Genomic DNA, 14,483 nt, shown 5'->3' with positions numbered 1-14,483 from the left:
GGAACGCATCGCAAATGTCGTTTCTGGACCCGAGAACAAATTCATGTGAACAAGAAGTCAAGAAAATTGTTCATCTGCAAAGTATTGCAAACCAATTGCCAGATGCATTCACAGATTCTAAGAAAGTGACAAAGTCACATGTACCTGCTGCGAATGCTCCGGAACGGATTGAAATTCCTAATGACAATAAGGCAATTGAAAATGAGTCAATAGCACGTCGAAAACGTGGCAGACCACCCGGTTCTAAAGATTTAAAACCGAGAAAAATGAAAAGGCAAGGGGAGACAACGAACGAAATTAATATAAATCTCCCAACGAGCATAGATAAGAAAACAAAAATGAAGGAAACGTGTTCCAGAAGAAAAGGAACATGAAAGCTAGACAACAATGAAACTTCAATTAATTATGTTTCTACAAAGAGACAATGGAATCGAAAAGATGTTGTCTTGAATGAAATTTTTGCTTACTCGATAGCGGTTGAAATGACATACGATGAAAATGATGTAGAGCCAAATACAGTTGATGAATGTCGCCGAGAAAAGATTGGCCAAAATGGAAAGAGGCAATTCAAGCAGAATTGAGATCACTTGAAAAACGTGAAGTATTCGGTCAAATAACCCAAATACCAAAAGGTGTAAAACCAGTTGGGTACAAATGGGTATTCGTGAGAAAACGAAATGAGAAAAATGAGGTTACTAGATATAAGGCAAGATTAGTAGCCCAAGGCTTCTCGCAAATGCCAGGGATTGATTATGATGAGACATATTCTCCAGTAGTCGATGCAACTACACTAAGATTTCTGGTAAGTTTATCAGTTTCGAAAGGATTGCAAATGAGATTGATGGATGTAGTGACCGATATTTGTATGGCTCACTTGACACAGATATTTTATGAAAGTTCCTGAAGGACTAAAACTACCAGAAAATTGCATGCCCAAAGAGATGTTTTCAATAAAATTGAGAAAATCACTCTATGGGTTAAAACAATCTGGAAGAATGTGGTATAATCGTCTTAGTGAATACCTATTGAAAGAAGGATTCAAAAATAATCAAATCAGTCCCTGTGTTTTCATTAAGCGATCTAAATCAGGATTCGCGATCATTGCTGTATATGTCGATGATTTGAATTGAACTCCTAGAGAACTTGAAGCACTGCAAAATACTTGATGAAAGAATTTGAGATGAAAGATCTCGGGAAGACAAAATTTTGCCTTGGCCTGCAAATGGAACATCTAAGAAATGGGATTTTTGTCCATCAATCAAACTATACAGAAAAAATCCTGAAACGTTTTTTCATGGACAAAGCCCACCCAATAAGTTCTCCAATGGTAGTGCGTTCCCTGAATGAGAAAGATGATCTTCAGACCACGAGAAGAAAACGAAGAATTCTTGGTCCTGAAGTACCATATCTAAGTGCAATTGTGCTTTAATGTACTTGGCTAACAATATCGACCTGACATAGCTTTTTCAGTAAACTTGTTAGCTAGATACAGCAATGCACCAACAAGAGACATTGGAATGGAGTCAGACACTTATTACGTTATCTTCGAGGAACACAAGATCTCGGATTATTCTATCAGTCAAGACCAATGCGTCACTCATTGGATATGCAGATGCTGGCTACCTTCAGACCCACAAAAGGCTAAGTCTCAATCCGGATATTATTCACTTATGGAGGTACTGCAATATCTTGGAAATCACAAGCAGACTTTGACGGCCACATCATCAAATCATGCAGAATTAATTGCTCTTTATGAAGCTGGAAGGGAATGTGTATGGCTAAGGTCAATGATCAAGAATATCCAAGAAGAATGCGGGATGGAAACAATAACAACAAATCCAACTATCATCTACGAAGACAATACTGCATGCATCACCCAAGTAAGCGAAGGGTACATCAAAGGAGACAGAACTAAACATTTATCACCAAAGCTCTTCTTCACTCATGACCTCCAAAAGGAAGGGACGATCAACATTCGACAAATCCAATCATGTGAGAATCTTGCAGATTTATTCACCAAATCCCTTCCGGCGAAGAAATTTGAAGAATTAGTCCGAAAAATTGGAATGCTCATCTTCTGATTATGCTAATTCAGGGGGAGTATTATATGCGCTGCACTCTTTTTCCCTTTGATCAGGTTTTTATCCCGTCGGGTTTTTCCGGACAAGGTTTTTAATGAGGCAGTTAATTTTAAGCATATAAGGATACATAAAGTTGTACTCTTTCCCTAACTATGGATCTTTCCCACATGGTTTTTCTTAACAAGGTTCTTAATGAGAAAACATCTATTATGAGTTATCAATGGACATTCAAGGGGGAGTGTCAAGAAACAGTGGAATGACAAATTCCACTGTTCAAGTATGGTGAATGTACTGACATGCATTTAATGCATGTTAGGAAAAGCTTTTCTTCTGCGCAAAAAATGTTGAATATGTAATGTTAAACAGTAGAATTTTTGCCTATAAATAGCGGTGTAAGAAATCAGTTTTACATCAATACGAATACAATACTCTCTGATATATTTACATAGCTTATCTCTCTCCATATTTCTCACAACAATATTTATTAACATAATTTCCTTCATTTATAATTGAATTTTGATAATATAGTAAAAAGGTAAATGGGAAGCAATTAAAAAGCCGGAGGAGAGTATTTTGGTGCAGACTGGCGAGTGCTCCCTTAACTTTGGATCTGATCGACAAAACGCGCCGTAGACGGTAGAGCTAAACCTGAGAAAGTGAAGTAAGAAGAGAGGCAAGGAGAGAGAAAAAAGAAAATGGCGTGGAGTGCGACTGCGATCGGAGCTCTTCTAGGATTGGGTACCCAGATGTACTCAAATGCTCTCCGTAAGCTCCCTTACATGCGTCGTAAGTCTTTCTCTATCTCACTTTACACCTCCTTCCAATTTTTCCTTTCTCGATTTCCCATGAAATCCCTAATTTTGACATTGTTGGTTCTATTTCGTGATTTTAGATCCTTGGGAACATGTATTGGGAATGGGATTAGGGGTTGTCTTTGTAAACCAGCTTGTAAAATGGGATGCTAAGCTTCAAGTAGACCTTGACAAGATGCTTGAGAAAGCCAAAGCCGCCAATGAGCGACGCTATATGGGTGAGTTTTTCTCGCTCTCCACTCTTCGATTTATTCTATTGTTTTTTATATTGTTTCTCAACCCGATTTCTGTCGAATTGGTTTGGGTCAATATTAAGCGGGTACGAAATCTGTTTGACCTAAACCATAAGCTAATTATTAGATGGTTTAACAATTATTGACACAAACATAGAGTAATGAATACTGATTTGTGGTTGTGATATGCAAATAGGGCATATTGTTGTGGTAAGTTTATTGAGTTTTAGGGAAAAAAAGGTATCCAAACTACCGGAAGCATTCAACATTATGCCCCCTAAAATGCTATTATTCCAATTCATGTGATAAATTGTTACAAGCTGCCGGGCAATCGTTTACCGACTAATACTTTCTGATTGAAGATTTTGGTCCAAACCTAAGCCACTTCATTTCGAGGTTGTGTCCATATCAACCCAATTAGGTAAACAGTTATCAACCCAAATTTGCACATCTCGTGTGTCATGCCAGGTTTGTGCTGGGTTTTGTGTCATGTTAGCTTTTGCTAGCCCTAGTGATACATGGTTGGTAAGCTTAAGTTGTTGAACTTAAGTGTTGGCGCCAAAATCACTTAAAGTGTGATTTGAACATTCTGTTAGTTAGTTACACTTTCCGTTTTGTTTGTTGAATAACATACTTGTATAAAGGCAACTGTAATAAGATGATTCAATAATCAAATCATTAATAAAAACATAATTCTTCTCTCTCTATCTGAATTCTCTCTCTCTCTATTTCTCTTCTATTTCCCTAAGTGAGTCTTTTTCTCTCTATTCTTTTTCTATCTTTATAATTCTGTCATTAACAAAAGGTTAGCTTGAGCTACCTTAACAATGGTAGCAGAGCAAATTTAATCAATCTTTGATGAAAATTTGATCATTAGAATCTCTATTGAATTTCGAGTTTATCTTAGATAGTTTTATAGGAGGAATGAAACCTGGAATTAAACCATTTGTAAAAGCCTTTAAACCTGCTACATTAGTCAGTTGCATTTGCTAGGTTACAAGAGGAGGCACTAGCTGTTGCTACACATAAACCTTTCAAACATACTTCTTCTTTTCCCTACAAACCTATACAAGCTATTCCTATCAATAGTTTCAAACCACCCCTTCTTACCCCAAACATTAAACCAAATAACCAACTATCCTTAACCAAATTCAACCCTAAAAACTACAAAAAAATCCTGGGCACATATCAAAAGATAGCCAAAGGCTTATGCTATTATGATGATCAACCTTATGATAGAAATTGTAAGTGTCAGTTTAAAGAGTCTCAACTGTTCACAGTAGAGATACCTAAAACTGATGAGAAATTGGATGTTAGTGAAGAAGGAGAGGATTTTGAAGATGAAGAAATTGGTGATCCATTAATTTCTATCAATGCTTTATCTTGTGATTAGCATTTTCAGACCATGAGAGTGGTCAATACCAAGATATTTCATATATTGATTGACTCTGGAAGTACACATAACTTCCTTGATTTGCAATTAGCTAAGAAAATGGGATTTACAATCATAAGCATTTCCTCTCAAGCTGTCACAGTTCCGAATGGCAACAATCTAGCATGCTAGCATGTTTGCAAGGGTTTTCAATGGTGTATGCAGGTGTGAGGCTTGTAACAGATGTGCTATTGATTGATTTAGGTGGATGTGATATGGTTTTAGGTGTACAATGGTTGACAACTCTTGGTCCTATATATTGGGATTTCAAGGAATTGCTCATGAAGTTTGATGTAGATGGTTGTCCTTTTCTGTTAAAGGGAGTGCATCCTCAGAAGGTTAAATTGGTGCAAGGGGCTCCTTTTGCTAAGATGCTTAGTGCAACTATTGAGTTGTTCTTATTACATGTCAGGGACGTCGATGTCATGTTAATTATGTTTAGCTTCAGCCAATAATGATCTGTCTTCTTGTTCAAAAGCTTTATTGCAACTTAAAAAACAACATAAAGACATATTTGCAGACCCCGAAAGTCTCCCACCTCATAGAGGAGTGTTTGATCACACTAATTCTCTAGAATCTGAGCTAGACCTGTCAACATTAGACCTTATAGGTACCCTCTCAAGCAAAGAGATGTGATTGAGCAGCTTGTACAGGAGATGCTAGAAAAGGGTATCATCTAGAATAGCTCCAGTCCCTTTGCCTCTCTAGTGGTTTTAGTGGGCAAAAAGGATGGAACATGGAGGTTATGTATGGATTACAGGAAATTGAACCATAAAACCATCAAAAACAAGTTTCCAGTCCCTGTCGTAGATGAATTAATTAGGGGCAACTATGTTCAACAAGTTAGATCTTAGAGCTGGCTACCACCAACTTAGGGTGAATAAACAGGATGTGTAGAAGACAACTTTTAAGACACATTCAGAACACTTTGAATTCTTAGTCATTCCTTTTGACTTGACTAATACCCCTGCATCCTTTCAAAATTGGATGTATAGTGTCTTTAAGCCACTTTTAAGAAGGTGTGTGCTTGTATTCTTTGATGATATATTGGTTTATATCAAATTCAAGACAGAACATTGGGAACATTTGGTAACTGTATTTGAGCTTGTGAGAAAGAATTTGATGTTTGCAAAATAGAGTAAGTGTAGTTTTTCCTTAGACAAGGTGGAGTATTTAGGGCACTACATCTCATCAAAGGGGGTGGAGACTGACCCTACTAAAGTTGCTGCAGTTGAAACCTGTCCTATTCCTAATTCAGTCAAGGAACTTAGAAGCTTCTTAGGTCTTGCAAGCTATTGTAGAAAGTTTGTCAAAAATTATTCTATTATTAGCATGTCCTTGACTGATTTGCTTAAAAAGGGAGCTTTTGCTTGGTCTGAACTAGCTCAACAAGCTTTTATTGCTTTGAAGAATGCTTTGGTTTCCACTCTTGTCTTAGCTGTTTCGGATTTTGAAAAGCAATTTGTAGTAGAGACTAATGCTTCCAAGAAGGGCATAGGGGTTGTTTTGATGCTAGACAATCATCCTTTGGCCTACATTAGCAGGTTTCTTGGTCCTAGGCGACAAAGGCTTTTGGTTTATGAAAAAGGACCGTTGCAATTCAAAAGTGGGAGCAGTACTTGATGAATATTCACTTTGTGATTAAAATTGATCAGAAAAGTTTGAAATGGCTTCTACAATAGAACGTCAGTACTCCTTTTTGGCAATTTTGACTTTCTAGGCTAATTGGCTTTGATTATGAGATTCAGTATAAGAGTGGCAAGGAGAATGTAGCTATAGCTGCCCTATCTAGGGTGCTAATCTGAGTTCTCTCTTCTGATTTGACTAGCTTAATCAAGGCTAGTTATGTGTTGTATGATAGTTTAGTTCAGCTGTTAGATTAGTTACAAGTTACAACACTCTTCAGTGGGCTCTTATGCACTCAATGAAGGGTTGCTTAATCATAGATTGGCTTCATTCTGCTCCTAAAAGTAGTTATTCAAGAAGAGATATGGCTATAAAAAGGGTGAAAAGCTTGTTCTATTGGAAAGGATTAACCAAGGAAGTTAGAGAGTTTGTGAGAAAGTGTCAAGTTTGCCAAGCTTCTAGATATGACACAACTGCTCAGCCTCGTGGATTGATATCACAATGGACTTCATTACTAGACTTCCAAGGTCTCGCAAGGATGTGATATTTGTTGTTGTGGATATGCTAAGCAAAAACGGCCATTTCATTGCACTTTCCCACCCTTTTACACCTATCCAGGTTGCCCAAGCTTACTTAGATCATGTCTTTAAATTGCATGGTTGGCCTAGGAGTGTTGTGAACGATAGGGTTGCCATCTTTCTAAGTCAGTTTTGGCCAGATTTGTTTAGCTCCACGGTACAGAATTCCTAGTGTCATCAGCCTCAAACAGATGTTATCAATAGGTGCCTTGAAACCTATTCGAGGTGTTTATGCAATGACAAAATAACTAGAGTGCTTGGTTACCCTTGGCTGAGTGGTGGTACAACACTCATTTCCACTCTGCTACCTTGCTTACAACATATGAAGTGGTATATGGGCAACCTCCTCCTCTTCATCTACCCTACATCCTCGGGGATTCTAATGTAGAAGCTATTGATAGGAGCCTACAAAAAAGGGGAGAGATGGTGAACCTACTGAAGTTCCATCTACATAGGGATCTGACTAGAATGAAACAACAAGCTGACAAACATAGGTTAGATAGGTTGTTCCAAGTGAGAGATTGGGTGTGGTTGAAGCTCCAGCCCCACAACACTCAGTTCAGGAAAGGCACAATCACAAGTTATCACCTAAGTATTATTGGCCTTTTAAAGTCCTAGCTTTGATTGGAAAGGTTGCCTATAAATTACAATGACCTGCCGAAGCTAAGATACATGATGTTTTCCATGTATCTCAGCTCAAAGCTTTCCATGGGAAATTGCCCTTGTCTACCCACATTCCCTATTGGCTGTAAGGACAAGACTCTACTTTTACCCTTTAGCCTGCTGCTATTCTTGGCAAGAAAGTTGCAAATTTCAGAGTCAGGCTCAAGTTCTCTACTTCATTCAATGGGCTAAGTTACCTGGCTCATGATGCTACTTTGGGAAGTAGCTGTTGATTTTGAGGCCAAGTTTCCAGAGTTTAGGGCCAGCTTGAACTTGGGGTCAAGTTCTTCTTAAGGAGGGAGGAATGATATAGGGTTGTTAAGCTTAAGTTGTTGAACTTGAGTGCTGGCGCCCAAATCAGTCAAAGTCTGGAACATTCTCTTAGTTAGTTACAATTTCTGTTTTGTTTTGTTGAATAACAAACTTGTATAAATGCAACTGTAATAAGATGATTCAATGATCAAATCATTAATAAAAACATAATTATCCTCTCTGTATCTGAATTCTCTCTCTCTCTATTTCTCTTCTATTTCCCTAACTCAAAATCTTTCTCTCTATCTTCTATTCTTCTTCTTCCGATCTCTATAATTCTGCAACAGAAGTTTAGCTTGAGCTACCTTAACACCTAGGTTTAGGTATTTCAAATTCTGTGGTGATGTTGAAACTTATTGGTTTCGCATCCTGTAGGATGCACAGTTTCTTCATGTGTCCTCCATCTTTTGCTTAATGGTTAGTTGCGTTGCATTGTTGTGCTTGCTCAGATTACTGATTTGTTACAAGAAAATATGTTGTTTGTAGCATGTTTTTTGTTTTGGATCAATATGAGATTTCCTACGAGAAATTTACGACAAAATTTTTGTTTCTATTAGAGTTTTGTCTTTTTCTATTCATGCGCGGAAGAAAAAAGAGCATTGATTTTGATAAATACTTTGCTTTACCTTTTCTTTAAGGTGGGATGTAAATGGTTGGGAGAAGGTTTACCATACCAGATTGCAATTGCATTGCATCAACCCTAAACTTAACTAAATTATCATGATCTTGGGGCTGATAGTTAGTGGAAAAGAATGTTTAGTGTAGCAGCCATGACAGGTCTCAGCTTCAAGCTTCAAGAAAATTATAACCTCTTTGGAAGAAAAAGTGTCCATCTTATGATAAGATCAAAAATTGGGGAGTGGAGTATGAAAAGAGTAGAAGACTATGGATCAGTGCAATGTTTTGTGCCTATGTGATATACAAATTTACTACTATTTGGGGAAAGTAAGGTGGTTGCTAGTTGTTCATTTAAGCTTGTCTTTCCAGATTTTAGTGCCACCATCCCATTTCCGAACTTTTACAGATATATGTATTGCTATCAATGGAGTACACCAAGTATCTAATATCTCTATCCATATCCAGTAATCTTCTTTTTTGTTCTATTTCTCTCTTTTCTGGGGTTGATGGACCGTTTATGGTAGAATGCAGAGTAGCATATGTTGGGATCTACATGTGTGGCTGACATAACATTGCTTAAAAAGATTAGCCAACAATGTTGGGTGTACATTATAATCTAGATTGCATCTTTTCGTCTGGTATTCTAGGTTTCCTTTTTCTGTGTGGCGTCCTTTATGTTATGTAAGGTATCATGATCATCATTCATGTTCTTGGGGAGTATGCCTTTCCCCTGCTATAGAATTTCTATGAGGTTCAGAATGGAGGTTTAACTGTGTCTATCATATAAGTAGAGTTGAAACTTACGTCCACTGGTATGTTTCTCGTTGGAGCTTCCTATCCCTTGCCTACTTGGGTGGAGTTTCCAATAAGCTTGCAAGTCAGTGCAAGCAAAGAATCCAGATGGATGATCACACTGTTGCAGGGTACTACGATGTTTATCATTAGTAGACTTGAAAGCTACATCCATTTGTGTCAGTGTTCAATCTGTGTTCTGCTACTCGTGCTTTACTGATAGGCTCAGAGGTCAGTGTCAGCAAATAACTCTAGATATATTGTTCTAGGATTCAAATGCTGCTGGGTTCTGTATACTAATGAATATTCTGTATGTGGTTACTTCTTCTTATTTGCAAAGGACTTTGTAATCTTGTGGAAGTTACATTTTTACCCGTAACAGTTTTATTACGTTTAAGAAATGATTTTTAGTAAGTTCTTTATCTGTACATCTATTACACTTGAACTCTTCCAAAATTCTAGTTGATAGAATGAATTAGCTCGATTTTGCTGCTAGCTGCTTTACTTTATATATGTGCACTCTGGGTTGTTTGTGGAACTTTTTCTGTCTTTTCACCCTTTTTGTTTTCTTGGACATTTGAGTAGATAATCTGAAATGAAGCCTACTTCTTAGCTAAATTGGTATAGTACATAGATATTTGTCAAATAATATTTATATCTTTACATATCTTGATGCCATGGTAGTCAATTATGATTGGAGAAACTAGAATGGTCAATTTGTTATATTGACAGTGGTGACAGCAATTTAGCTATGGGGGAAGCTGGTTAGGAAGTTATATCTTGGCTGCTTGTGCTTTTATTTAGAGTTGAATAGATTTTTCAAAAGTTAGAATAGTGAAAGTATATTAGTTTTTAAACAAAAGTAATCAAACATCTGCTAAGAAAATAACAAATAGAGTTGATAAACTGTTGTTAAAGCTTGATCTGGATTAAAGAGGACCTTGTCACAATTGACAACTTACATACGAATGTGGCAAAAAGGTGCTATGATATCTACCAATCTATTTAATTGATCAATTTATTTAATGGCAAAGGGGTGATATTAATGAGAGGTTATGATCACAAGGTTTGTTAAGTACTTGATGTAACTGATGCAACAGCACTACAGCAGGAAGCCAGCAAGTATCTTATTTTATATGGGCACACCTGTTGTTAAGTGAGTGAGATGGGCTATGGGCTAAAAAACGAGAAATGGTTTTAGTTTTGAGAAAAAAAAAGCAGAATGTCTCATTTGATAAATGGATAGTGGGTGAGTTTCGGGATATAAACCTCAACCCGGATCTGACCCAATTATTAAACGGGTTGAGTTGTGTCGATTCGTTAATTTAAACGGGTTGAAATCCTTGACACAAACCCGCTAATTTTGTGTTGCGTTTGGGTCAGGTTATTGTGTCATGTTAGTTTTTGCCCCTCGACTCATCACTATGCAAATTCTGCTTTTAACTTGTTTTACTTTATTTGTGTTGTAGATGAAGATGAGTAGCTGCTCTTGTGGATACAAATAATCGTGATCTGGTTGAACGTTTAAGTGGTTGCAAAATTAGTCATCTTTGAATCAGTACACATGCTTTGGTTTGAATTCCGTGCTTTGCTAGAAATTTCACAACTTGATTGAACCATTTTGTTGTTTTTTTGTATCCAGTACAAGCTGTCAGATTGCCCATTTATTAGGCTGTTGCAAATGTCTTGTAATAATGAAGGCACCTTCGCTTGTAGCTGCTGCAGTTTTGGAAAATATATGATTCGCAAATATAAAGGAAGATGGGAAGTGCTAATATCGACATTTTTATATCAGATATTGAATCCTGTTCAGGACTGCATATTCTAGTAGCATTATGGCAGGCTAATAGTTTTTTGCAATAAATGGGTACCACACAATAAATAGTTTTTTGCAATAAATGAGAATTTATATACATAAAAAGAAAAAGTGATTATGGGTAGGAATGGCAACGGGTCGGACTTGGACCGGATTATGCATAATCCGACTCCGACCCTACAGAAAGTCGGATTTTAAATCTGAGTCCGACTCCGACTCTGAGATCCGACTTTGAAAATCCGAATCCGACCCGACCTAAAATCCGAACATCCGACTCCGAGATCCGACCCGACTTAAAATCCGGACATCCGACTTAAAATCCGGACATCCGACTTAAAATTCGGACATCCGACTTAAAATCCGAACATCCGACTTAAAATCCGGACATCTGACTTAAAATCCGAACATCCGACTCCGAACCTGATCCGACTTATTTTTCTTCCAATTTTTTAATCATTTTTTCTGTGGGAACATCCTATATAATATAACTGGCTGAATGTCGAAGTCAGATTATACATAAATAATACATTACATAAATAAGAAAAAAAGATTGATTGACTCAAAGTCGGAGTCGAATTCGGATGTCGGATTATTTTATGAGATCCAACTCCGACCCTCCTCCGACTCAGAATTGGATTTTTTAAACGGAGTCGGAGTCGGATTACTTCTTTGTCGGAGTCAACTCGGATTTTTTCCTTCGGATCGGAGCGAATTAGGGTCGGATTCGGATTGGATTGCCATCCCTAATTATGGGACTTACCTAATTAACAAATAGTTTAGTTAAATCTATACAAATATATTAAAAGGCGTACGTGATAATGTATATACGTCACGTGGCATCTTTGTTACTATACTAGAATTGTCCAATATGTACATAAGTCATGTCCATTAACAAAAAGTAAAATTAGCTTGCAACAAGATTTGAACCCGTAACTTCTTGATGTTATACATGATACAATTACCATCTCAACCAACTTTTAATCATGCTTTAAGTGTTCACATTATTATATTTGTACTTTTTAAATGTTCAATTTTCCTTAATATATTTTAACGGGAATAGAAAAAGATGCATACTAAATTCGGAAAACAATACCAACTTGGGGTAACGTCTGGGCCCAAATACTAGTTACTAAATAGAAGTTGGCTAAATATGGAGTTGGCTAACGTCCTACCCCAACTCGCATTTATTATTATAATTGCCACCTTTAGTTTTCCAACCTCTGCCACCTACTTAATTAAATCTGGTTAAAATATTTTCAAAGGCTTATCCTTAGTTTCCAGATATTGGAGATGATCCTGAGCCGGACCTGTTCGGGATTCGTCGAAATTAAGTAAAGCATCAGTCCAATAATCGGGTCAGCCTGAATTAGGGTTGGCAAAAGTTGACCCAATCCGATAGCCCGACCTGAAACTGACCAGAAATTTTCGAGTTTGGGTGGAGATTTTTGACCTGAAATAAAAACTAGGTCGACCCAACTAGACCTGAAAATATAATGGGTTAGGTTCGGATTGACTTTGTGAACTTGAAAATAACCCAAATAACCCAATTTAGAAGTTGGATTTTTTTCAGGTCGGGTCAACCTGAAATTACCCCGGACTTTCATAGCTTATACAACCTATCTTTTGTTATTCTTATTTGTATTAGGCCATGCCCATTTCTTGGAGCATCTAAATTTCATTTCAAGTTATTAACCCATACTTTCATAACTTAGCATGTATAATTGAATTTCATTTCAAGTCATTTTGGGTTGGTTTTTGGGTCAACCTGAAATCGATAAGGTTGGGTCTAGGTTATGATTTTCGACCTAAAATTAAAATCAGTTTGAGTTAGGGGTAACTTACCTGAAATCTAAATCAGGTCAACCTGAAAATGACCCAACCCGACCTGATTGCCAGCCCTAATCTGAATTGTTGACTGAAATATCATGTCCAAAACTCGCTATTTTTCGTGTCTGGTCGGGTCAATGTTACCTCAACTATAAATATTTGGTGAGTTCTTCGAAGTTTGTTCAAGGTCTCTCTTGTATCACTAAAGATTAAGGTCCCCCAAATCTCACTTTCATTGTTCGTCACTTCCTCTCACTATCTCTTAGGACTTTTCTGAAAAATTGTCTTCTCTCATAAACATTATCTCTCTCGACACACACTCTCTCTCTTGTTGTTTGATTGAGTATGATATTTGCAAAAAGTCCCCATTTCTTTTATGTCCGGACAAAGAACTCAAATGACTTTTAAAGATCCAATTTATGAATCTTTGAAATTTTGATGGCTTTTTTTTTTTTTTTTTTTTTTTTTTTGAAAAAACACAGTTTTTTTTTTTGAAAAGTTTTTACTCGCCTTTTTTTTTTGGTCTTTCGCTGGGAATAATCTCATCTTTACTCGGTCTTCCAGAATAGTCCTCCATTTCAAAATTCAAAGAATAATCCAACGTTTAGGATTATGTGAAATCAATTAGCAAAGTTGAAGTGATACATATCTAAGAGCACTTAGTTTTTGATTGATTAAGATTTGCCTTACTAATCTTGATTAATTAGCACTGATCTCGTTTAAGTGTTCCTTATTCATGTTTAAGTACTTAATTAGTGTTAATTACGGATAACTATTCCTAATCATGATTAATTAATAGCTAATAATACTTAGTATATGCTAATGATGCCTTAACTAGTTCAGATTAGTCAGACGAAGGCTCTTTGCAAATATAATTATCCAACAAGGTGTGCCCAATATGCAACTTGATCTAATTGGCTATGATGACAAGGTACAACCAATCAGAAACTTGCTTAAGGGATAAGAAAGTTTCCTATTAGAAGTCCTACACAACTGCCACATATGGCATGAATGACACTTGGTTTTGAGATTCCTTAGGCAGCACGCTATCTATAATATTTTAATGATTTCTTGCATGGATTTGGATCAACTTGAAGTGAAGAGCAAGATTTCATTGGTTAGGATGACAAAGCTTAGCCAATAAGATGCAAAGAGTTACATGAAGATAAGTTTCTATACTTAGTTGGTTTTGTATTAGAATATTAATTACTTCATATGTAAGTAATGTATTGATGATGTAAGCAATGATGTATTTAGGCCTTATAAACTACTATAAATAGGGGTTAATGTGTCTTGTAAGAGGTAAGTGTTGTAGAATGAAATAGTGAGTTTTGAGCTTGTAATAGAGTTGTTAACTCGAAATGCACTAGACTGCGATATTGTGTGTAAATTTTGAACCACGACTTCAAGAGAACCTCTCCAAACCAAGATTTGGGAGCCTATTTTTATTGTATTATTTCATTAGTTCTCTTAAACTTAAAAACCCAAAAATGTTATTTCTATAGGAACACTACAAGAGGGGGGTGAATTGTATGTGTGAGAAATAAACGTAACTTTTCGCAGAATTATAAAACAATGAAAGGAACAAGAGAAAGACACAAGAGACTTTACAAGGAAAAACTTCTTGGGCCCAACAAGAAGAAACAACCTTGACCACTAGGGATTTTAAACTACACTCTTTCACTATAATAGG

The 14,483-nt window shown here is 36.7% G+C and overlaps 1 protein-coding gene across 1 annotated transcript; it reads left to right on the top strand.

Annotated features, from left to right (window-relative positions):
- The first annotated feature begins 2,650 nt into the window (after positions 1–2,650).
- LOC104898867 (hypothetical protein) lies at positions 2,651–10,941 on the top strand. The gene is made up of 3 exons (XM_019250820.3): positions 2,651–2,867; positions 2,974–3,111; positions 10,617–10,941. Exons 1-3 carry the CDS (start codon positions 2,777–2,779, stop codon positions 10,628–10,630), a joined length of 243 nt encoding a protein of 80 aa, XP_019106365.2. The 5' UTR covers positions 2,651–2,776; the 3' UTR covers positions 10,631–10,941.
- Positions 10,942–14,483: the final 3,542 nt, after the last annotated feature.

This window comes from Beta vulgaris, chromosome 7 (assembly GCF_026745355.1).
Source record: "Beta vulgaris subsp. vulgaris cultivar EL10 chromosome 7, EL10.2, whole genome shotgun sequence".
Taxonomy (NCBI): Eukaryota; Viridiplantae; Streptophyta; class Magnoliopsida; order Caryophyllales; family Amaranthaceae; genus Beta; species Beta vulgaris.
The sequence above is the reverse complement of the archived record's forward strand: the minus strand, read 5'-3'. Positions and strand labels throughout refer to the sequence as shown.